At 45.5% G+C, this 24363-nt stretch overlaps 2 protein-coding genes across 10 annotated transcripts in view; one reads left to right on the plus strand and one right to left on the minus strand.

Moving 5' to 3' along the window:
* rcor2 (REST corepressor 2) overlaps positions 1-7728 on the plus strand; it is a 15471-nt gene extending 7743 nt beyond the window's left edge. For all 5 annotated transcript variants that reach the window (XM_076086946.1, XM_076086947.1, XM_076086945.1 and 2 more), the window contains exons 9-14: positions 265-504; positions 1104-1181; positions 1537-1594; positions 2717-2784; positions 3046-3204; positions 3707-7728. In XM_076086946.1, the coding sequence (XP_075943061.1) occupies positions 265-504; positions 1104-1181; positions 1537-1594; positions 2717-2784; positions 3046-3204; positions 3707-4054 (951 nt within the window). In that variant the 3' untranslated portion in view covers positions 4055-7728. The remainder of the gene's footprint in view (positions 1-264; positions 505-1103; positions 1182-1536; positions 1595-2716; positions 2785-3045; positions 3205-3706) is intronic.
* mark2b (MAP/microtubule affinity-regulating kinase 2b) overlaps positions 6904-24363 on the minus strand; it is a 41043-nt gene continuing 23583 nt past the window's right edge. For 4 of the 5 annotated variants that reach the window (XM_076086942.1, XM_076086941.1, XM_076086940.1 and 1 more), the window contains exons 15-21: positions 23179-23273; positions 19662-19811; positions 15745-16011; positions 13572-13598; positions 10791-10829; positions 10010-10119; positions 6904-9771 (exon numbers count right to left, since the gene is read on the minus strand). In XM_076086942.1, the coding sequence (XP_075943057.1) occupies positions 9422-9771; positions 10010-10119; positions 10791-10829; positions 13572-13598; positions 15745-16011; positions 19662-19811; positions 23179-23273 (1038 nt within the window). In that variant the 3' untranslated portion in view covers positions 6904-9421. The remainder of the gene's footprint in view (positions 9772-10009; positions 10120-10790; positions 10830-13571; positions 13599-15744; positions 16012-19661; positions 19812-23178; positions 23274-24363) is intronic. The other variant, XM_076086944.1, reaches the window with a different exon arrangement.

Genomic DNA, 24363 nt, shown 5'->3' on the forward strand with positions numbered 1-24363 from the left:
AAATATAAAACATAATAGTGGTTGTCGAGTGTGTGTGTGTGTGTGTGTGCGCAGGCTTATGTAAACTTTTTTGTGTGTTTGATTAGTCATGACTTGCCTGAGGAAATCAGCCTAGCCAAATCGCTGCCTTCTCTATCCTTCAATTCCAACTTCATTTATTATACATAAACTGAACGCTGCCTCCTTGAATGTTATTTTTTTTAAAGGCATCATTCTGACAGAACCTGATTTTCTAATATTTGTGTTTATTCTCTGCGAACACAGGCGGTGAAACAAAACCCCAACAACGCCAACTCCGACAAGGCGACCCCCAGTCGCTCTGGGCCGGTGAAGAAGGAAAACCTCGGCGCTCAGTACCGCCACCACCCGCTCAGAGCCCGCCGCAGGCCACCCAAAGGCATGTACCTGCAGCAGGGAGACATCAGGTCGGTGTCGGCCTCCCATGATTCCGGGGTGCTGACTTTACGGCAGCTGGACACACAGTTGGTGTCACTCAAGAGACAGGTGTGTACCTTTCCGTCAGTACTTTTAATCTAACCTGACATTGCATCTTTTGGCATCTGTGCGTTTTTAGTTCCGTTAGCCGTTAGCTTTGTTAGCCAAACACACCACAGGACTCTGCTGACCACGGAAGCTAACAGCTAACTAGCTCTCTTCCTACTGGCATAAGAAGTCGTGCTCAGTTATAGTCGGCTCGATTCAGTTTGTCAGACAGACAGAAATGCGCACGCACTCACTCACGCACGCAACCATGACCTTCTAGAGGTAGTTTCAAGGAACACAACAGGATTTAATGTTTCTATAACTATGTATCTGCCAATAAAGGTGACAATTTAACACCTCCTCCAAAGCTTTATGGTGCAACAATATATAAATAAATTGTCACCTTTTTATGTGATAACTATAATGAATTGAATTCAGTCTTTTTGTTTTTTACAATTAGTATGCACATTTTACAAGCAGCTTCCATAATATAACTGTTCATCATTTGACACTGCAGCTGCATGTTTAAGTAACAGAAGCCTCTTTGTGTATGTGCAACTAACCAATAAACTTACTACACTGTCTCCTCTCTCTCTCTTCTTCTACACTTTCTCTCTCAGGTCCAGTCTATTAAACAGAACAACAGTAGTTTAAAGCAGAGCTTAAATGAAGGTGTTGACACTTTAAAACCTGCTGAGGTAAATCTTTTTTTATTCTACAGCTTCCTTTTTTCCACTCCTTTCTTTTACAGCGTCCCTCCTTTACATCCTTCATCTATCCCCCCTTTGATTTCTGTTTCCTAAGCGTACTCACTCTTCTTCACCTCTGATCTCTCTTCAGTGTGTCCTTCTCCTCTCGCATGTGTTCACTCTGCCCTTCCCCAACTCCCCCAAGATATCATTTCACCCCTTGTGGGACTGAGATTAGTTTTAATCTGCCCTTTTCTCTCTTGCTGTCATTTTCACCCCTCTCGCCTCTCCTGTTTTCTTCTCTTTCTTCCCACCTACCTCCCTCACACTCTAATCTCCCCCCCCCCCTCTCTCTCTCCCTCAGCCTGTCCCTAAAATGAACTCTCGTTGGACCTCAGAGGAGCAGCTACTGGCTGTGCAGGGTGAGTAAAGGCTGCAGCATCATCTTCCTCCCCTCTTACAGTCACCTCATGTCAACATTCATATTTTCCACAAACAGGAACTGCATGTGTCGGTACTGTAAAATCACTGCATGACATATATCTCCTGAAAAAAATGTAAATAGGACTTTTTGGCCTACTTACATTTTTAAGTTACCCCTCTGCTTGGGTTGACTTTAATTACTGTAGTGGGGCTTGTGTCCATAATCACTACTCACTATTCACTGTATAGTGTTATCGCTATTTGTTGTATTGTATATATTATTATAGCTTATGTAGTGGACTCAAAATATTCCATGCAGCTCCAATGCTGCATACATTAGTGTGCAATAGATGGCCACTAACTCTAGACAGAAAAACACAACTGTCAGATGAAAAGGCCTGTTTTGTGTTGGAAGTATTTTATTTACCTTTTTTATTTTACCATCTGACATGATGCGTTTGTTTTCATAATAAATAATAAAAAAAGGATGTCTTTCTATTGTACTGCCCTTATAGTTTGATGCAACGGAGATAGGAGTGATTGGGATTCAGATCCCAGCTGGGATTTAAGTGAATTACAGTTCCGGGAGAAGTAAAGCAGCTACTGTTCCACATCAGTACACTAGTATCACTCCAGCACTTCATCAATTAAAGAGAGCGTTGTGTTATCGAGGATCACTCAATGAGTTATTCATTAAGAGGATTCACGGCTGATGAGGTTATTTATTGTTTGTTGGTACGGACACAGAGCTCTGCATAAGTCCTGAACGGCTGAATCAGATGCATTTTGTAGTAAGTAGGAACCAAGCAGCTGCTGTCAGCGTGCCTTTGAGCAAAGCGTTTAACCCCCCCCATCGGCCGCAGCTGTGTAATGCAGAGGCTGAAACACATGAATGTGTGTCTGATATGAGAGTGGATGGAGGAGAGCAGTGTGCACTCAGCCAGCCAACCTCAGTGAAGGTTAACAGGAAACACACATCATCAAGCCGTTCACTTCAGTCTCTCTTCATCTCCCCTTTTATCTCACACACACAGACAGAAAGCAGACCGTTTCTGTAGCCGTTTGATGGCGATGATGCACAGACGCAATATTAACCGGTTTTTCTACCGTCTCTTCTCCAGCTATCCGTCGCTACGGTAAAGACTTTGCAGCCATCGCTGAGGTGATCGGGACCAAGACACCAGCTCAGGTGAGCGTCCCCTTTCATCTCTTATTGTTACCTCATTCCACCCAGCAGTTTACTCTGTGAGGCTGCCCCATCAGCTTTTCATCTCTTCTCCAATTTATTTTCTCATCCCCGTCTAGATAAGCATTTTTATTTTATGGGATAACTATAATCTTCGTTATCCCTCCTTTCGTTTGTCTACTGACCTCTAAGTCCCCGCGTCCTTGAGCGCAGTGCAAACCTTTGTTCGCCATTTCCTCTCCAACTCTCGCCATTTTTGTCCAGGTGAGTTCGTTCTTCGTGAGCTACCGGCGCAGGTTCAACCTGGACGAGGTGCTGAGGGAGTGGGCGGCTGAGCAGGTGGCCACCACCCGAGACCAGAGAGACCCGAGGAGGGGCGGCGAGGACACGGCCGCCGCAACAGATGGAGCCGCTGGGGACGAGGTGAGCCCCGATGTAAAGGACACCTGAAGTTATTCAGAGTTTCTAACCTTGCTGGTTTTAGTACCAGATTTGATTGAGTGTCCTTGGTGTCCAAAATCCAAGACGGAACAGGCCCCGAGGAAGACACTAGATATAAAGTCATTAACTGGACCATCAACTTAATGCTTAGTCACACAATCCACGTGTCAGCGTTTTCAGAGCTTAAAATGCTTGTTGGTGCCCTTGGTGACTGAGGTGGATTCAATGGGTGGAATCCATCTTATCAGAGTATATATATATAGACAACAGAAGGAGCAGGTGGTTGTGATATTAAGTTCTCTCCTGTGTCGTAAGATGATTCCGTCTCCTCTTCATCATAGAGCAAACATGCCATCTGTCTCTATTCTCTTTTCCCCTCTAACTCCTCTCTCCACCTCCTTCTCACAATTGTTTCTCCTTCTCTCACTTCATCCTCTGTTGTTGTGTGCCTCCTCCTGATCTCCGTCTGCCTCCCCCCCCTTAGGTCAAGATGGAGGACTCTCCCTCAGACATCACCGGTGGCTCCTCTCCTCCCTCCTCCACCCAGACCACCTCCTCCCTCTCCCAGCCTCCTCCATTGCTGCGCCCCGCGCCTCCCTCGGCTCCCCCCAGCCTCCTCCGTCAGCCCCCTCCCCTGCAGACGCGCCCGCTCCAGAACCGAGCACCTCACAACCACCCTCCGCCTCCGCTCATCCGGCCCGCGGTGACCACCTCGTCCTCCTCCACCGGGAGCTCCAGCCTCCGGGCGTCTCCTCCCAGCTCCTCCTCTGCTGCAGGGCAGATGCCCCCGTCGCTGGTCGGGCTCAAGGTGGAGCAGCCCAACTCTCATTGATGTGTACACACACACACACGTATTACTATAGGAATAGAAACACACAAATTAGCATGAAAACAAACACAATGCTTTCTCTTCATCCTGTAACTCCACCACTCCTAGTCTTTGTTCGTGGGACCATCACACATCACATGACCACATACGCTCAGGTCCCCAGGGTGACATCACAACTCTTAAAATCCAGGAAATGTCAGGACCCCCCCCTGCAGGTCCAATAAGAAAGGCAGTGGCCTGAAGCCCCTTTACTGTACTAACAAACACCTACCTCCAGACCATCGCTCCCCAGTGTAAACACGTAAACACACACACACCGTCTCCAAACAAGCTAGGAACTCAAAACAAACACTACCTGCACGCTTCTGAACAACACAAAAAGAGACATTGGATTGTCGAGCCGTTGAAGAAAACAGTGACCGCAGCGAGCAAAACCCACCTGCTCGTTTCCATGGCAACTGCTGAACATCTGGATTGCGGAGGAGTGTGGTTGAACACAGACACACTATATATATATATCTTTACTGTAGGTTCCACTGGGCAGGTATCGAGTCATCCAAACAACCTTCAGGAAAATCAAATAAAGCAAGAAAAGACGAGAACCACAGAAGAAGAGTTTCCCCTCGTGTGAGCCAAACCTGCTCCTCCTGAGAGGAGGAAGTCATCCAGAAGGGTCCCGCTGACGTGAAGAAACGGGCCTCTCCCTTTTGAGCTTTGCTTTAAAACTTGGACCCTCACAGAGGAGTGAAAAGGGTACTTTTGCAAATAGAAGCCGAGCTTTGTGCTCAAAGCGGTGCAGAGTTTACTGATGCAGCTTTTAGTAGTTGAAGCTGTTTTTGCTCCGAAATGGGAAAAACGGAAGAGCAGGAGATCCCGTCTCCCTCTTCTCATAGCCATGTATTACTAGTATTAACTGGAGTGATGTTCCCCCTTTTTTTGACTAGACTTTTAAAGTGAGCCCTAGGCCGGCAGGTAGTTATTGTAAGTAGTTTAGATAGTGCATACTTTATTATTATGATTATTGACTGAGCACTAAGGAGAATGAGAGCCGTTCAAGACATTTGCCACAGCTTGTTCTTCACTGCTAAATGTCCATTACTGTTGAGGAATGTTTTCAGCAGTCAACCGCTAACACTGGCCTCTGTGGAAAACGTGTGTAGAGGACAGACTCTTAAAGCTGGTTTACAAAGGGAAGGGGACGCCTGACACCGAAAAGTACAATGTTCTGCCAAAGTCTGCTCTTGCTTTATTAAAAGCTCATCGTTCCACAGAATTCCCACGTCTCCAATTAGCTGTTGAGTGAGTTTGACACGTTATCGTGTTGGCTTGCTTCCTACATGTTAGAAACAGGACAGATAGTCAAACAAAAAAGGTGTTTAAAGGATTAATTAGGCTTTTTTGGGAGCCGAGAATATTCATACCACTCCCGTGTCTGAGGTAAATGTGAAGGTACCACCAGCAACCGGCTAACTTAGCTTAGCACAAAGACTAGATGAAGGAAAACGGTTAGCATGGCTCTCTCCTTAAAGGTGAGAAGCCCACTGTTTGAATGCGTATAAGATGTAATCGTCCCTCGGCAAGACAGGGAATGAGATTACCAAAATATGTCGGCCTCTGTTCTAGTTCGTATATCTCTGAGGAGACATCAGGCAGCCTCATGAACGAATGATAATCTGCTGTGTCACCTGGCAAACAGTCCCATGCTGCATCTTCATAGTCAGGCCGACTGTGCATCGCTGCCTTTGTAAGCAGATCTGGGATCACAGGTCGTGCGTATTAAACTGTGTTCAGTGCTTCTCCGCTGCGTTGGGTTCACTGGGCAGGAATCAAAGCGGTCCGTCACGTTTGGCTTTGTTTTAGCGTGGAGTTTTTTTTCTTAACTGTTCCTTCCTCCAAAAAAACAGCTTGTGTGTACTGTATGTGAGAAGTTGTTTACATTGTGGAAACTGAACTGTTTGTTTGACAAATGTTTTGTTTTTTTAAAATAAAGAAATGACCAAATAGTCCAGCGTTAAAGCGGTTCATCCACACACAAACCATCTGAGAGGTTAGGGGCGTGGGTCTGAGGACATGAGCTCTGTGTCGGGCTTTACCTGTGGACCAATGAGTGAATCCCATCTAAAGACTAATACAAGTCTGGTTGTACATCAACACTGACGAAGGTACTGCAGGTGACCCCACCATGTCTGCAGTGCTTCCACACAACCAAGTGGGCAACTGTCATCGGCCCCTAGGGGCCCCAGAACTTTTGCAGTGTTACCTGCTGGTTCAGTACGATCACGTTGCCTCGATGCTGTAGAACTACATTATCCTCCACATCAACTGCTGTCACAAATGTGACATTACAAGTCTGAAAATTAAACAAAATGTACTTGCGTGTCACGATCCTTTGATCCTCAGGAATACTTACCAGTTGTGACTTCCACACCTGCAAAGGAAACCGTTAACGCACACTCCTGCTAATGTGGAGTGTGTCCACCCTTTTCTAAAGGCTGTTAAGCTATTGGTTAAAATGTGTTGTCCATTCGTCTTTACAGGATTAAAGCTGTATTGCACTGAAGAGGGGAGTGACATTTAAAACAATATTTTATTGTAAACATCTTCACATGCTGAGCTTATTAAAAACCTTGTTCTCGGGCAGAATGGAGGTTTTGTAAACAGGGAAACTATTGCCCCTGCTGCTCAGTTAGCAGCAAACATGGATCAGATGTGCCTAAATGTCAATAAAATGGAATTATGATCATGCAATATGACAGAGCTCCAGCTACTAAATGGACCTTGTGAGACTTCGTGAACTACGGGGCTGGAAGAGCATTTATCTTGCTTTTCTCATTATGGAGTTCAGAGGCAGATTATCATTATATCATTGTTTTTATTACTATCATTGTAATTTTTCATCATTTTGTCTTTGCACAAAAAAAAACAAATAATACATTTTGCAGGAGCTGATCACCCCTCCCAACCCCAAACCCACCACTACAGTTACAGTTTGCTCAAAACACATTTTAAATCAATGTAAATTACAGCAATGTAAAATGAAATAATGTAAATAAAATCAACCCTGAAAGAGATAATATAACAGCAACAGCCAGAATAATAATTAGAATCCAATACCCAGCACCTTAATACATGAATCAACTTTGAAAGAAAAATCTGACGTATTAAAAACTGAAAGAAAAATAACAAAAACGACAGTGTGTCATTGTGAAAGAAAGAAAAGTTAGGTACAACCAGCTGACGGGACGCAGCATTATCCTCCTTTCTCTGACCCTGCCTGTGTGTGTGTGTGTGTGTGTTTCTTCTGCTTCAACAAAATGGAGCATCAACGCAAAGCGAGAGAAAGGAAGTGACGTCTTCTGGTTTGTGGTTTTGAACGTGAACATGTGCTCTGATACGAGAACGTTTTGACTGCTTTATCTTTCTGCTTCAAGCCAGTCTGGACCGATAAGGCCTTTGAACAAAAACAACAGACACATGAAAAGAAAAGAAAAGAAAATGGCCAAAAACTTGAAGTAGCAGTAGTCGTCACCACCACTATCATCATCATCATCCTTAAATACACTGATAACTGCTGTCTGCACATGGGGGGGAGGGGTTGTGTTTAATCCGATACACTATGAGTTGTGTGTTAAAGGTGCACTACACCGAAAAGGCAGCAATGATATGATCCGACATGACCCCCCCCCCCCCCAAAAGAAAAAAAAAAACAAATCTGTACAAACCCCAAACTTTCCAACGACACAAAAAAATATATTATCAAATCAAAAGTAGAAGAAAATAATTCACCATTTGTCGATTATTGTTTTTTTTTTTTCCTCCAGTGATCTTTTATAATACACTCACACACACAAACTGTTTGTTATGTACTCCAAAGACACATTTTGTTGTGTAGCAGAGAGCGTGTGTGTGTGTGTGTGTGTGTGTGTGTGGGGGAGAAACGGGGACAACAAATGCATCGGTTCAGGGTTGACATTCTGGATATGAAGGCGTGATGCCAACCGAAGTGATACCAACATTAAGGAAAAAAATACAAATAAATCATTCAAGCATTTATGTGCTGACAACAAAAACAAACCCCAAATTTAACTCTACAATGAAAGGCAACATAAAAATCCATCAACAACCCCGTCCACGAGCCGTCCTCCCCTCCCCAGTGTCCCACATGTCCCTCTTTTCCAGTGCACAACTCTTTTTTTTTTTTTAAAAGCCATAAAAGAAGAAACTAAATAAAAAAAATAAAATAAAAAAGTACGGACTTGAAGACACGTTGAAGCCCGTACGGTCGACGACGTCATCAAGTCTGACTGGACTCCTCAGACTTGATGGTGTGAGAGGAGAGGGAGGGAAAAAAAGGGAGTGAATAGGCGAACAAGATGGATGTGTTTGTGCTGAGTTCAGTTTGAAATTAGATGGAGAGAGGGTGCTGAAGAGTGAGTGGGTGAGGAGGAGGAGGGAGGTGGTGGTGGGAGGATGGATCAGGTGGATTGTTAAAAGTTCCTTTTTGTGTGGGAGGGGAGGTTTGGGTGGGCGAGTGGAGAGGGTCCTTCAACCAACAGCAGCAGTCAAAAATCCATCAATCTGTAGGTGTGTGTGTGTGTGAGAGAGAGAGACAGTGGGCTTCAGCAACCAAAGTCCTGGCTCAGTTGGAGTCCATTACGTGTTGGAGGAGGATCAGAACAAATTCAATCAGAACTCCTTTTTGAGTTTCCAGCAAAATAAGGCTCCGAACTTCCTGTCACTCATTGCCACGTGTTAAGCGATTCAGAGAGAAAGTAGAATTTTGTTTTTCCAGCAATTCCTCCACCCTTTTTATCCTCCATCCATCCCCAATTCTTTACCCGGGCCCCCCCCCCCACCCATCCCAAAAAAAAAAAAGAGAGACCTGGCAGCAGGACCGTTCAGACAAACTGAATAAATAGCAGGAAGAAGGGACAGGAGTGGTCAGAGCGATCAAAAGTGTGACTACTAAAAAACAGAGAGAGCAGTTCGAACATGCAGAAGAGTGGAACGTCTAAGTAGAACGTGAGAAAAAAAACAAAAACCCAGCAGGGAAGAGAGAAGACCTCGGTCTATAAGTACTTCACAACTCAGAGGAAATCAACTCAGAGCTTCTAAAGGCGGGGCCTCGGGAACTTAAGGAACAAAACTCCTAGAAAAGAAACGGTTCCTAGTCTCAGAGAAGCAATAGCCCTACTTCAGACCTCTGTCCACATAATCGTGTTATGTTTTTTAAAGTGATCCCCACCCTTTAGCTTACTTCCACACTGCCCCCCCCCCCACACACACACACACCTCGCTTACATCCTCATCCCCACTATCGCCTCCCACCTCCACGCTTTAATCTCATCCCTCCCCGCGGCTCCTCCGCACTCACAGTTTGAGCTCGTTGGCGATCTTTGAGGCAATGTTCTTGAAGGCGATGGACGTGCCCGAGATCCGCTTGAAGCGCACGCCGTTGAGGGAGAGCCGCGGCAGCTTGCACACCTCCATCTCCCACTGGACGAAGTCGTCGCGCGCCGGGTTGCCCGACACGCACAGCAGCATGTAGCGCTCGCGCATCTCGTACTCGCAGCTGTTGGAGTCGAGGACCTTGCGGATCTCGCGCATCATCTCCATGGGCTCCATGGACGACGTGGTCTTCATGGACCAGGTGAAGCGGAGCGAGCGCGGCTTGGTCGGGTCCTTCTGGCCGCCGATGGCCGGAGGGGTGCCGGTGCCGCCTGAGAGGAAGGGGGGGGGGGGGGGGGGGGGGGGGGGAAGAGAGAAAGGAAACTTCTGTCACTGACGAAGAGGTTGTGGAAAGATGGAAGATCCCGTCTGCTAAAACTGTGACTAATGAGCGTTGTCACCATCAATGCATCTCTCAGTTGTTCCATAAAGTTGGAGGACTCTTGAGAGCCGCTATGAGGACCCTCCTCTGGACATAAACACTGCCCGTGACTGTAGAAATAAACATACCGGTGTTAACAGATCCTGGTGAGGAGTTGTTCTCGTCGTTGTTGGAGGAAGAGGAGAGAACGCCACCTGACGTCTTCTCCGACTTGTCCACCGTGCTGCTCAGCATCGACCTGGGTGAGGGATGGGAGGGTGAGGAAGAGGAGGAGAGAGGCGGGGAGGAAGAGGGTGGTGAGGATAAGGAAAAGAGAGAAGAAAAGAAAAGAAGTGTGAGAATTGAGAGAATTATTTAAAAAGCAGAGACAAAAAGGGGAGGAGGAGGAGGAGGAGGGAGAAATGGAGGGATGATCGAGAGGAAGAGGGAGATGATGAGGTCATGAAAATGAATGGAGACAAAAAAAAGCAAAAAAATAAATTTAAGTACCCGTGTGTGTTTGTGTGCGCATATCTCTCCGATGTAGATTCACATCTGTGCGTGTGACACGGTGAATTTAAAGTCCGCTTGCACACAAACACACATTTGGGTACTTGAACTCTGATTAGCCCCTCACACACACACACACAGACACACACACATGCAGGTCAACCTCCACACCGGCACGCTGACTCTCGGGGATGCTACCATTCACCGCTGATCTCCCGTCCCGATTGGTTAAGCCGTTATATCACCATCACCAACCAATTACACTCCCCCCCCCACCTCCCCCACACCTCTCCCAGCCATTCACAACAAGCTCAGAGATCATCTACTGATTGGCTCCAGTCTACTGATCGGCAGGCGGGGTTTGTTTTTTTGGTAGAGTCTGGGGGGGTTTTAGGGTTTTTTTCGGGCTCTGTATCTCACCTGCTCCCCTCATCCCGACCCTCTCCCTCATACGGACTCCTCGAGAAAAATCAACACAAGTTTAGTCTTTTTGAGGGCTAAGAAGCCAACAACTGGACTCTTACACAGATAGAGGGAGAACAAAAATCAGCCGGCTGAACACCGTCGCGCTGCCCGCCGTGCCCGCCTGAATGTTCCAATCCAACCGAATATCTCATTTGCACTCCACCGACTGTTTAAAATTTAAGTCCAGAGCCACTTGGAGGACTCTGCGGCCCACAATGCACCTCCCAAATGCCGGTCCACTGTGAGTGACAAGCACTGTGTCGCAGCTCCTCAATGAGGAGACGTCACAAGATGGGTTGAAAAGAGGAGTCAAAAGGAGGCATTCATAAATTCATGTCTCAGCGTTTGTATGTTAAGTCATTTTTAGTAACGACCCGTTTCAATGTTTTAAACATAACAGTCACTTGTGTTGTACCAAGGATCAGTTGCTATTTACAGAGAGCTTGTGTAAGCCGCTGCGGGATGGATCAAAAAGTCATGAAAATGTAATTTGATAATCAGAATCGAACTATTTCCAACCAGGAACAGAATGGGATGGCTTGCAATAGATTTGATTGCAACAGAATGAAATGATGGGAATGCGATGTAATACGGAATGATCCGGAACGGCTTGGGAATGGAATGTGAGATGGAACGACTCGGACCGGGACGGAATGGTTTGGAACAGAACGGTCGGCACAGTGAGGGCGAGTCGTGCGGTGCGGCTAAAAAAGGAGGTTAGGCTCATTGTTGACCCCGGGCACTGCATTTAAAAACCTCTATTAGTAACATTGGACCTACACACAGGACTGTTTAACAATCCTGTACAACACACATGTAACACACACATGTTCTCTCTCATACCAGCAGACAAGACAAACGAAACAAACGTAACAGAGAAACACAAAGACACATGCAGACGATGGAAGGAAAGAGACACACACACACATGACAAATTCAACAGTTTATGGTCTGAAATTCATTCGGTTGTGGGAAAGACAACATTTTCTGTTTTGCCCCATTTAAAAACATCATGTATAGTACACCTTCTGCAACAGAAATATGGTTAAAAATAGAGCACATGGGAAATGACAAGTGGAAAACAGTTACACAAGGATTCCCTAAATAATAAAAGGTGAATTGGTGAACAATGTAAAATTAAGTAATTTGTGCCATTCTGCATGCTCTGTATGATTCAGCTAAATATGAGGGGATGCAAAATGGCTCCCAAAGGAGGGGAACTACGGCGTCAAAGGGCTGATAAGATGATTAGATACTTCCTCTGCCCGCTACATAGACCGCACTGTAAATGCATGCAGCCATTCATATGCTCATAAACATAGTCACCCATCTGTCACAAATGTATACAGATGTATATTTTTGAGGCAGATTCATTATTTCTCCCTCTCATATTTCAAATGTAGTCACTGATGAGAAAGGCTTCAGTATTACAACTTGTAACCAGCAGGTGGAGCAACGGTCCGGATCACAAGGAGAAGTGCTCCACCTGCTGGTGAACAGCAGACAACACACTCTAAAGCAAGTGTGTGTGTGCATACATCAATGTAAGTGTGTCATGTATTCATCTGCATGTGAGACAAGATGTGTGCTCATGTTCAGGTTTGTGTGCCTCTGTGCAAATGTGCATGAAGTGTCTTCTGTGTGTGTGTGTGTGTGTCCACAGCATAAAAGGTATTTTCCAGCCAGAGTAGGTCAAAGCCATCCAGTTCTGTTGCTGCTGCTGTTAGAGAGCCAGTGCCAGAGTGAAAACAGAGCGACGAAAGAAAGGAAGAGTGCAGCCTCCAGAAAAAGAGTGCAGCCTGAGAAACACTGCAGCTCCGTCCCTCCCGGGTCCTCCTCCTCCTCCTCCTCCTCCTCCTCCTCCATCATCACAACTACCAACTACAGCCACGGACTTCTTATTATAAATCACTTCCCCTAGTGGGGATCGTCACAAACTTGCATCACGAAACTAGACACGCGTCTCCGGTCTCCAGCTTGATTTTAGTGACCGAAGCGATGAACGCAGAGGTTTGGATGAGTGGTAGTTTGGTAGGTGGCGTTAGCTGGGATGATGGTTAGCGACGTTAAACAATCCTGGGTTGAATGACACGGCTTATAACAGCGTAATAATCTGAAATCTCCTATCTTCTTTTCTCTCTCATGTGCTTACGGATTTGGATTTTCTATTAACCTCAAAAGAGGCACAACATTACCTGCGTCAGAAGCTAAGAAAGGGTTGAGGGTAGAAAGGGAATAGTTTGATCTATTGCAACATCAAGACTCGACCTGAATCTGGGACGCTACCAGGGGATAAGCACTCACATACACACACATACGCACGATACCTGGTGAATATGAGGAATATGCATGAGGAGGCATGAGGAGGAGGAGGTGGGTGGGAGGGACGATGTAGGGACAAAGAGGAAGAGGGGTGAGGTGTTATTGTGCCGCGTGATGATGGGGTGAGTGAGTTAAGTGAGTGGGTGAGGGCGAAGTTAGTCAAAATGAAATAAATTAAAATATGGGCCAAAACACGGCACGCAACAACCAGAAGGCTCAACAAAAAAGGAGGCCAACCACAGAAAAAATAAGAGAAAAGATGAGGCTCAAGATGTCAACAAAAAGCTGCACGAAACACCAACAGGGGGAGGAAATATATATATATATATATATATATGTAAAATATATATGAAGTAGAGAATATACGTATATATATCAAAAGGGGTTATATTTAACGTTGGGGGTGTTGCCTACCTTCTCGGAAACCTGAACGAGAGATTTCTACAAAAACAAAAGAGGGATAAAGAAAGAAAGAGAAACAAACGTATATATAAAAACATATAGATTCAGAGCTTTCCTGCAGAAGACAAAGCTGCCCTCTGAGCAGCAAACTTCAAAGCACACTGTCCAACAGGAACCAGGCTGAAGCAGCAAGCACAACCAACATTACATAACCAAAAGGAATAACACAAAATCAGTGTTGAAATGTGAAATCACTGGTGTGAACAGACAATATTAAAACACACAACAGAACACCTTAGGAGGGATTTAATGAGCGGTGTGGAAAAACTATTCCATTAAGAGAACTAGTTTGAACACATCCCCCCCCCCCCCCCCCCTCCCCCCAACAGCAGTCCTGGGTGATCCTGAAAAGAAGTGCTTGTGAGGTGAAAAGTTCAAATGTGACAAAGGTAGTGAAAACCACCTCCTATACACAGACAAAGACACATTTCAAATGGAAACGACAGGTTAAGCAACAACGTAATCTCAAATACACAATGAGGAACTTAATCTAGCGCGTACACACACGTACACCGGAGAAGCGTCACTCTCCAGATCGAGCAGGAAAATGCAGTGGTGAGGTTATATGATACGTTAATAAAACACATAGCTTTAGTGTATATAAATATATATGTGTGTGTGTGGTCAAACTGTACAACTGCAACACAATCTCTCTGTCTCCACCGCCTCTACTTCCTACAAGCACGGCAAGTTGTGTGTGTGTGTGTGTCAAGGTGTCCCCACTAGCGGTATTTATAGTTGAGGGAAAAGTGATATCTCCGGTGTAACCATGGATACTGTCGCCACGGAGCTACAGTATCTCTGAGTGGGAGGGCTAGAGAGAAGATGTGCCTCTACCTCCGCTTCACTCACTCACACACACACACACACACACACACACACACACACACACACACACACACACACACACACACACACACACACACACACACACACACACACACACACACACACACACACACACACACACACACACACACACACACACACACACACACACACACACATTGATCGTCCTCGATTTCTGTCGTGTTTGAAGCTAAAACGTCCAGAAACACAAGCAGACACTCTTTCACCCACACACTTCATATTGACCCTCTAGAGCTGCAGCGATGAGGAACATCTGAACCTCACCTGCTCGCTCAGCTGTTCAGTATTTCATTGCTCACTTGGCCCTTCCGCTCTCAGCCTGGCTCTTTCCTGCCACCTTTAAACCTTCACTTCCTGTCCCCTCCTCTCCTCTCCTCTCCTCTCCGTCTTCCATTCCTCTCATTGTAACACGTCAGCCTCGCTGCTCCTGCGTACGTCTCCACTGCAGTCTTTTACTTTTCCTCTCACTCGGACTCAGCTGCGTACAGACGTCATCACCCTTCATACATGAACTGGATCAAACATTATCTGAGCCTGGAACTAGTAGAAACCAATGGAGACTGTATTGAAAGAGTTGGTTAATACTACATTACTCAGGTTTTTATAACCACAGTGTACACAGAGAAGCTACAACACTGATTCCACTTCCAGAGACAATTACAAAAAATGAAATAGAAGTTCAGCATTGATTACAATTAGGTTCCCATAAAAGTAGTTTTCGTGCTGCAACCTGCAGTGGAGGACGGAGACGAAAACTGGGCCAGACGTGGAACCAAAACCAAAATTACTCCTCAGTCACCACCGCTCCAAAACAAAATTATAGAGGAGACGCAGCTGTTGCCTTCCTCCCTTCCTCTCCCCTCTTTCTACTCTCAGCAGAGTTACAGATCAGCACAAGTTTAGTGATAGGGATGAGAGGAGACCCAGTGATGACATGGACGTACGCTGCGTTGTTCTCCAGAGGAAACGAGCACATGAAATGACTCGTAACGTAAACCTAGCAATTTTCTCTATGAAGCTCAGACCTCAATACTCAGAAAAAGCATCAAACTGTACTTGTGCTGTAGAGTAGCTGGATAATAAATAGAACAGCTGCTACCACGACGGCTCTGCATTTACTGAGCTACAAACCTTCTTCCTCTGCCACATGTCCTCTCCTGTCCTGCCTGTCTTGCTACTACTTCTCAGGTTACAATCTTAAACTTTTAACCCTTCCCATTGTCTCACGCTCCCGCGTCTCGTTTCTGCCACTCACCTGCGTACAAACTTGGACGTGAACTTGCTGAAAATCCCCGTGGCGCCGTGCGTCCTCCGGGCCTGGCTGTTGCCGTGCGACAGTGACGGGGACGCGGGCCCGCCGGGGTAGGCGGAGCCCTGCTGGTCCCGGGCACCCCGCTGCTGGCCCGCGTGGAATGTGCTGCGGATGCCCACCCCTCGGGAGAAGTTGGTACGGTCCGACGCGGCAGCGCTGCTGATGTTGTGGGCAGATGGGGAGGCACCGGGCGCCCGCTGAGTCGGGGCGCTATAGGAGGAGGAGTGGGGAGAGAGAGAGAGGAGGAAAATGGAGCGAGGGATGGTGAAGAAAAGGTGAGACAGAAGGAGGGGAGGGTGCAGAAGAGCAGAGGGGTCGGATGTGGAGAAGAAGAAGAAAGGAGGTGTGAAAAGATTGGAGGGGGGATTGGGAAGAGGTTGGAAGGTGTGATGACAGAAGAGGAGGTGCAAATGTAGAAGAATTTCACAGGAGACAAGAGAAGAGAAAGCAGGAAATAAAGACGTATGAAAGAGGAAGAGTGGGGAGAATGGAATGAACAAAGTGAGGTGTAGGATGAAAAGTAGAAAGAATAGGAAGAAGAAAGGTATAAAAGAGGGGATGGGAGTGTAGAGGAGGGGGAGAGGGACAAACAGTTAGACCAGGAGAGGAAAATCATTTCCTTCTGATGTGCTACTTACCTCAGTGTAAGATCTTACAAGTATCTGTCTGTTCAATGTCTGCTCGCCCTGATGTTTCAGATAATCCAGTCAATAAAATCACATAAGGTCACTGACACACACACACGCAGATACACAGTTAATCCTCTTTACTTGGACCTTAGGGCAAAGCATCACTAACCTCCAGCTATCCCCTCTCTCTCACACACACACACACACACACACACACACACACACACACACACACACACACACACACACACACACACACACACACACACACACACACACACACACACACACACACACACACACACACACACACACACACACACACACACTTTACTGAGTTAAAGGTTTGCATTTGCTTTGTAATGTGTGTGTGTGCATCTTCCACGCCAGCGTGTAGCAGCAGTACACCTGCAGCAGACGGCCAACACAACAAACAGAAATGGCAAAAGCACACACTGAAAGATAAGAAAAGGAAAATACAGTAAAAATAAAAAATAAAAAATAGCATGTAATAAACACATGAAGTGGAATACGTAGAAAAGTGAATACAAAAGGACCGTCCGCTGTAGAGGGCTGCAATGGGACTGGGACACCACATAACAAATGTGGGTCGTCAACATTATCATCGCCTGACAAAATGTTATATGTGAAAATAGGAAAGGCTGTAATTACTAGAATTAAGCATTAAAACCAATCAGCCAGAACATTCAGTTTCAGTTCATTTTATGTCTCTCACTTGTACAATTCAATTTCAATCGCTCTCTTCTTACACTGGAAATTTAGTCTGTAGCAGAATTATTTTTACCGATCAAGAAGGCGGGGCATCTTTTAAAGATGGGTAGCTGAATAACTGCATCGTCGGTTATTATGTGCCATTTGTCCCTGAGGGATGAGCTTAGGGTTGAACGGTGTATCTGCTGGAGCACGCAGGTCAGAGGTCATCTGAGTGAGGGATTGAAAAAGCAGTCCCATGCTGACCTCTTAACGCACTCAACACGACACAGAAGAAAGAGCGAGTCGTGAACAGCTTCAAACACATCCTTTGAGTTGATGTGGATGTGTTGAAGTTGTGCACCGAAGACGAGATGCACAACGACACAGCTCTTCTATGCATACGGGTTTAGTGGGGACCTCTGTGACATATTATCGTTATGAAGAGGACTGTTGACTGGGAAGGACTACATGTTGCAAAGAGGAATAATATAATATCTTCTTTGTCTCATCATATGGAAGTATTCCATAGTCACTAAAGGAAAAAGAGCAGGAACAGGTGTGTTAGAAGGCGGTGTGGCGTGAGGTGGATGCACGCTTTCTGTATTCATGGTGCAGCTGGTGATGATTTTCATGCTCGGCGTACTTGATTTGCGGATAGTAGACTGCACCTCTACGTTATACAAATGTGGAGCTGCCTGTGTTCATTACGGTACATCACGAATACTCAAAGCAGGTTTGTTTAAAATAATGGAAATTCATGAGAATGGGATTCGGAACTTTTTTTCGAGAGTGGGACATGCTGGATAAAAAAACAAAACAAACAGGAATGGGTGGGACTTTCGGGGCACAGGCTATGTACTGAGAAAAAAAAGGGGCCTATTCCTCACTTAGGGTACAGTCTATGTGTTGGAGCGGTACCTTCTCTCCAGCGTTCCCAACCAGGTTCTGAACAGCCCAAGCTCACAGCTGAACGACGCATGCAACAGAACAAGACTTCAACATGGAGCAGACAAAAGCACATACAGCCAGAGGTCCACCTTGACATTTTAGCCTGACATTTGGGGTGGGGGGCGGGGCTTCACAAGAGTCTAGTTGTCTAGTGACTAGACAAAAAAAGAATGTGTGTGTGTGTGTGGTGGGGGGGTCTCTGAGGTGGAAGTGAAATGCCACTTGCAAGTATTTAAGGTGGCAGAAGAACATATTTAAAGACCTACCACCACATATTGTGACACGTGGCTGAATATCAAAGTAGCCCATGAAGCCATCAAGCGGGCGAGCTACACAACAAAGCAACACAACAAAGCACACACTCACAAGTGGAGCAGACAGCAAAGACACACAATGACCAACGAGACACAGTTAGGTCATCGCTCCTTTTCTTTCATTCACGGAGACGTGCAGCAGTGAAGGCAACGCTGACGAGATGAAGACGGGGTTCTCCCAGGCAACCTGTTAACTGAAGTGGCTCTACGTAACAGACTGAGGCTGTATGAGAGAGCACTTGCTAGCTGTGGGAACCTTAAAAAGGGACTCCACTTCTTTACACAGGACGGAAAATCACTTGTGCGAGCCAGGGAAAATCCTTTTGTCGACAAACGCAACATGTCAGATTAGTCAGTCATTGAAGAATGTTTTTGTTTTTGACGTTGTAACTGCAAATATTACAACGTCTGTCCCTTGGTTGGTAAGCTACAGCTAACAGATCTCGTCTGTTAACATTGTGCCCCTGATGGCTTAGAAGCTAAAAGAGGAATTTTATCTTTAAAGACTTTTCTCGTTCTTTTCGTCCCTTTAATAACATAACATGACCAGTAAATTAGGTTTTACTTTGACAGCCAATAACCAAGCCTTTATAAAGGTCTGGTCTGTTTATTAGCTATTGACACCCCTGCGTGTGGAAACCTGATCCCCGCTGGTCCATAGATATCTCTTCTCTGAATTTGTCTGTTTCTTTCCTGTCAGAGGTACAGCACAGTGAAGAACGTGCTCGTCTTGTTCTCAAGCTCCGGTCGCTCAGTTATGGCCCACTGGGTAGTGGGAGGCTCGAGACCGACTGATTGGCCGAGACAAGAGCCGTCAACATCTCCACACTGAGCTGAGCTTGAATCTACTTCCTGTCTGTTGCTAAGTAACTGTTGAGTCCATGACGGCTGGTCTCAGCAATGCTGCTCTCAACGGTCTCATGCTGTAAAAGGAAAATATATACATAGATAGATACAGGGGCTAGGAGATTTCTCTAAATAGTTTTTATTGATATAATAATATGTGAGGTTATGAAGGCCTTATACACCTGACATGCAGTTGAAAAGGTAATCAAAAAAACAATAGTAATCCCTTTAATCTCGCAGTGATGGAAGACCAATCATTTACCCTTTCTTCATCTCTACTTCTTCATTTTTGTCCATCGAGTTCTTGCGGAAAGGGTGATCTGTGCTGAGTAAAGTGGTACGTGCTGAAAGGGGCTGTGAACATGTGTCCGTGAGTGAGAGAGAGTGAGAGAGTGAGTGAGAGACTTGCCTGGGCCGTGGTGCGTGCAGGTCAGAGGGGCATGGATGATTGGAGGAGGACAGGGACTTGTGGTGGCGGATACGCGAGGAGGACGAGGTGGAGGAGGAGAGGACGGCAGCGGCCGAGGCAGTGGAGGCGCGGGAGCCTGGCATGTTTAGGCTGGGAGGAGGGGGGAGGAACAGGAGGAGTGCCCCGCCCAACGCACGCACACACACACACACATATGCAGACAAACCGAAAAACGTGACAGACGCAGGACAAACACACATCACACAATCAGACGTACACGCACATTCACAAACACCGGGCGGGGTTTGTGTGTGGATGGGCAGGGTGGGGGGTGGGTGGGGGTGAGGTGGAGCATGGTTAGAAGCAGCACTTATCAAACACGGTAAGGGGGAGAGGGAGGGAGGGAAGAGCGGAGGAAGTAGAGACAAAAAAGAGACAGAAAACACAGCAAAAGGACTCGAACAAAGAGGAAAAGTTGGTCTTTTTTGCCGCTAACGTTGCATCATCGTGGTTTCACAAAAACAACAATCACAAACCACGAGTCAAAGGCTTACTGTGTTCCTTTGTCTTTTCATGTGAGATCCACACGAGCACAAAAGACCAACTTTAACACACACTTTGGCTCGAAAGACTGAAAACACACTCGAGACAGACTGTGGACAACGTCAGGTTCCTCACAAATCACCACATAAAGACTTCAGACAGCCCAGTGTTTCACTAGTCCTCCTCAGCAGCTTTAAATATCTGAAAAGATATATTATCAACACAGTTTGAGGTGTAAAACTAACATATTTCTTACGAACCCCTTTCACTGTGTGAATAGTTATCTTTAAATCCTTGCTGCTTCTTTCTCTGTTTGTCATCTTTGTAAGAATTGTTCTCTACAAATAAAGTTGTATTATATTGTGTATACAACATAAAGCTTTGCTGTTTTTTTTTTTTGTTCAATCACTTCATCAAGAAAATGATCTGCAGATGAATCAATCTGAAAGGTGGTCTTAAACTGCAACACAAGACATACAGTCAAAATCTGAATTCAAACCATTTAGCGTCTGGTTTTTCTCAGGAGACAACGGGCATGTTAGGATGCCGAGCTTCTCCGCGATGACACGTAGATGTTTGTGAGCTGCACTCACTGTCCTGCTGTGATATAATCACTCTGACCTCCGACCTCTGCGTTTTATGGATGTAACCCGTCTCGTGACTTCTTCTGCCTGTCAAGTCCCTCACTTTCCCTCTCCAGTCCCTTCCTCTTCTTTTCTACTGCCAACAATCTAAACTAATATCCGTAACAAAGAAGAGCTTATTGAGTTACTTAAGCAAAGAACGCCAGCTGTTTCCTAATCAGCAAGGTTGCTACAGGCTACAAAGCTCTGCACATTACTGACAGCTCCAACTTGACTTTGTCCACACACAGAGACGGCGACACAGTAAGAGACGGGGGAGAGTGGAACCAGAGGGAGGGAGATGGATGAAGAGAGAGACATTTATAGAGATCAACCAAACAGCTGTTAATTACACAGAAAACAAACACATAGCTGAGAGAAACGCACGCTGTTTCTGACAGATTAGTACGGCTGGTGATGGAAAAAAAACAGCATTTACTGGACGACCCGGTGTGTGGCAAGAGTTAGAGCATGTGTGACATGTATGTTTAAGCTTGTGTGTGTGCAGCCTCAGTGTGTGTGTGTGTGTAGATATTCTTGTGTATGTGTAAGCCTATTAAGAGGCAAGTACAGAGACCATATAGAGCCGGTAAGAGTTAATATTCCATCACAAGTCTTCCTAATCACCTTAGAGAGAGAGCGAGGGGAGAGAGAAAGAAAGATTAATATAAAGACAAGAAGGAAAGAAGGAAGCTAGGAGGGAGAAAAAAAAAAAAAAAAGGAGTTGCCAAGAAAATGTGAGTGACTTAAAATCCAGAGGGACGAGAGCTCAGACGCAGATAAAAGAACACCAAACGAAGAACATTAGAAAAACACAGAAAGGGAAAAAAGGAAGATTGGGGATCGGGAGGGGGTCTAACAAGTATAAAAGCCAAAAACTTCAAAGCATTAATGATGGATCAAATAAAGTAACTTCAAAATCAAAGCAGATGACAACCACTAAGTTAGCAAAGCTAATAGAACCACAGTGCTAAAAAACACACACCCACCCAATGCTGTCTCAAATGACCACATCGTCACTGTGCAGTGCTCAGTATGAAGGACGATGACAAAAGGGAAGAACGACTTATCAGACTGACCGGCCTGAATGTGGACTCAATAATATTTAATGTTGTGAGTCGTGCACTATGTTGGAAAACTCAGGGGTCATTTGAGACTGATTCATGAATAGGTAATAAAGCAGTAATGACAATGAAGACTGCGTGGTAGCAGGGATTATGCTTTGGCTTAATGTTTAATGCTCGTGAAGAAGCACACAAAGCATATGGCTGGTTAGGCATGAGCGATGTGGGTGTAAGTGTGGACGCTTACGAGGCGTATTCAGCGCCAGCGGCCGACGATCCCGTCCATCAAACTCGAGGACTAACGACGTATCGCGTAAATGTGGGTTTTTAATGGCCTAAAGTGAGGAGGGAAGACTCCGCAATAAAGCAACTCCAAAATGGACAACACGTCTTTGTCCATTGTTGAGTTGTTTAAATTTAGGAAGTATGAAATGAGAAAGGGGAAAAGGGAGTCACTCTTTGACATTTCCCAATACAATTAAAGACGGGTGAAAAAGAGGGGGAGCTTGAGCTATAGCTAAATCCAATGGTAGACTTCATGTCACTTGTTGTACTGTATTAATGCTTTTTACTACTAAAATATTATTTCCTTTTTGGTCTTTTGTTTTTTTTATACCTTCTAAAACCTCTAACCGTCTATCCTTGATTTGACTTCGAGCATAAACGTTGATTAAACTACAAGTTTGTGGAAGTCAAAGTTCATTAAAAAAAAAGAATATTTCACTAAAGGAACAGAAAGAAGGACAAGAGTTTAAAGGACAAATGAGGTCTCCGTGTGTCAGCATATGTCAACCTGTGTGTGTGTGTCCATCGAACCCGGCCTCGGCTCTGACTGGCCGTCCTCCATCAGACCATCATGGGTAATCTGTAATCTACTGGAGGTTTGTCCTAAATTCTCAAGGGAGCCTGGTTTCCTTGTCCAGGAGGGCTCACCCCAGCCCCGGGGTAAAGCTGCGGGCCCTCCCTGAGCCAGCTGGCAGAGCTCTGGAGAGCACCAGCCAAGGCCTGGGATCCAGTCACTGAGACAGCTGTGGGACCGCTTCATTCACAAACCATGGAGAGTGTGTTTATATTATGTGTGTGCTAGCGAGGAAGCAGGGTTGCCTCACTGCAACTACTTGAGTTGCTGATGACAAGAGAGAAAGAGTGTGTGTGTGTGTGTGTGTGTGTGTGTGTGAAAGCGGTTGTATGTAACTGTAGTTGCCCATCTTTTTACAAACATCTCCATTGTATGTATATATATATATATATATATATATATATATATATATATATGCGTGTGTGTACCTGTCCTTGCCGTTCTGGATGCCCTGACCCAACGTGGCTCTCTCCGTCAGAGGAGAGTTCCGACTGCGACCAGTACCGGTGGACAGGATGCTATTCTGAGGGGAGAGGGGCACAAAATAAGAAGAATGTTAGAAACATGGAAATGTTCCAGACTGAGGACGGTTAGCAGCGGTCAGAGGACGGAGAAATGACATTGGAGGTGACCAATTATTACTTTAACAGCCTCGAGCAAGCTTCCCGATCAGCACGGACAAGTGACCTTAATTGCCTGAACATTAATTAAGTCTTCACTGCACAATCACGCAGTGACAAATCCAATTCATTTCCCCCCAGTATTATTTTGGGGGAATTGTCATTTACAGGCCCTGCGCTCCCACACAGGTGTTTTCCATCACTCCGCCTCACACACAAGCCATCCGCTCAGAATGAGGTTGGGTGGAGCTATCTGGCTATTACACAATATCCGCAAAGTCCACATACTAGGTCATAAAAATGATATAAGTCGAAGATGACCCGCCCTAACAGGGTGCGACTGAATTAACAGTAGAGTGACAGAGATGTCAATCAAAAACAGCCTGCACACGCCCACATAGTCCTGAGAGGAGGCCTCGTCGGGTCGTGTTAAATGAAAACAGTGCAGGAGAACCGGGGAGACGGGACTTTAAATTTCACGTGGCATTCTACACACAATCTGCGTTTCAAATTATTTTGTTGGCTGACATTGTTGAGGACGTTATAATACAGCCTTAAGGGTTCTTAAAGTGGTGCCTAATAAGGGGGTGACAGAGCTGGGTGGTACTGAGCGATTACAAAAAAGGCATTTTCACAGAAGACATTTTGGCATGTCACTGTAGGAAAAAGCCCAGGTGCAAATAAGAAATTGAATGATGGTTGAATTCCAATTAGCTGCTTCAGTGTCAGGTTCCTCGTGGATGCTGAGCTCACGGTCACACTGTTATGTCTTACTGGGACGTCTAAATACAGGAATAATTGACGCTACTACCTGGGCTTTTTTGTTACTATGACAAGTCAAAGTGTCTGCTGTGAAAAAGAGACCAATAGTTTCTCAACAATGTTTTTTGGGTGTGTATAATTAGTGCACTTCAGCTAGACAAATATAATGAGTCCAGAAATTGACATCCCGTAACTATAATGTGGTTGTGAGACAAAGAAAAACCCAGTCAG

This window comes from Anarhichas minor, unplaced genomic scaffold, assembly GCF_050575085.1.
Source record: "Anarhichas minor isolate MPS153535 unplaced genomic scaffold, ASM5057508v1 ptg000009l, whole genome shotgun sequence".
NCBI classification, from domain to species: domain Eukaryota; kingdom Metazoa; phylum Chordata; class Actinopteri; order Perciformes; family Anarhichadidae; genus Anarhichas; species Anarhichas minor.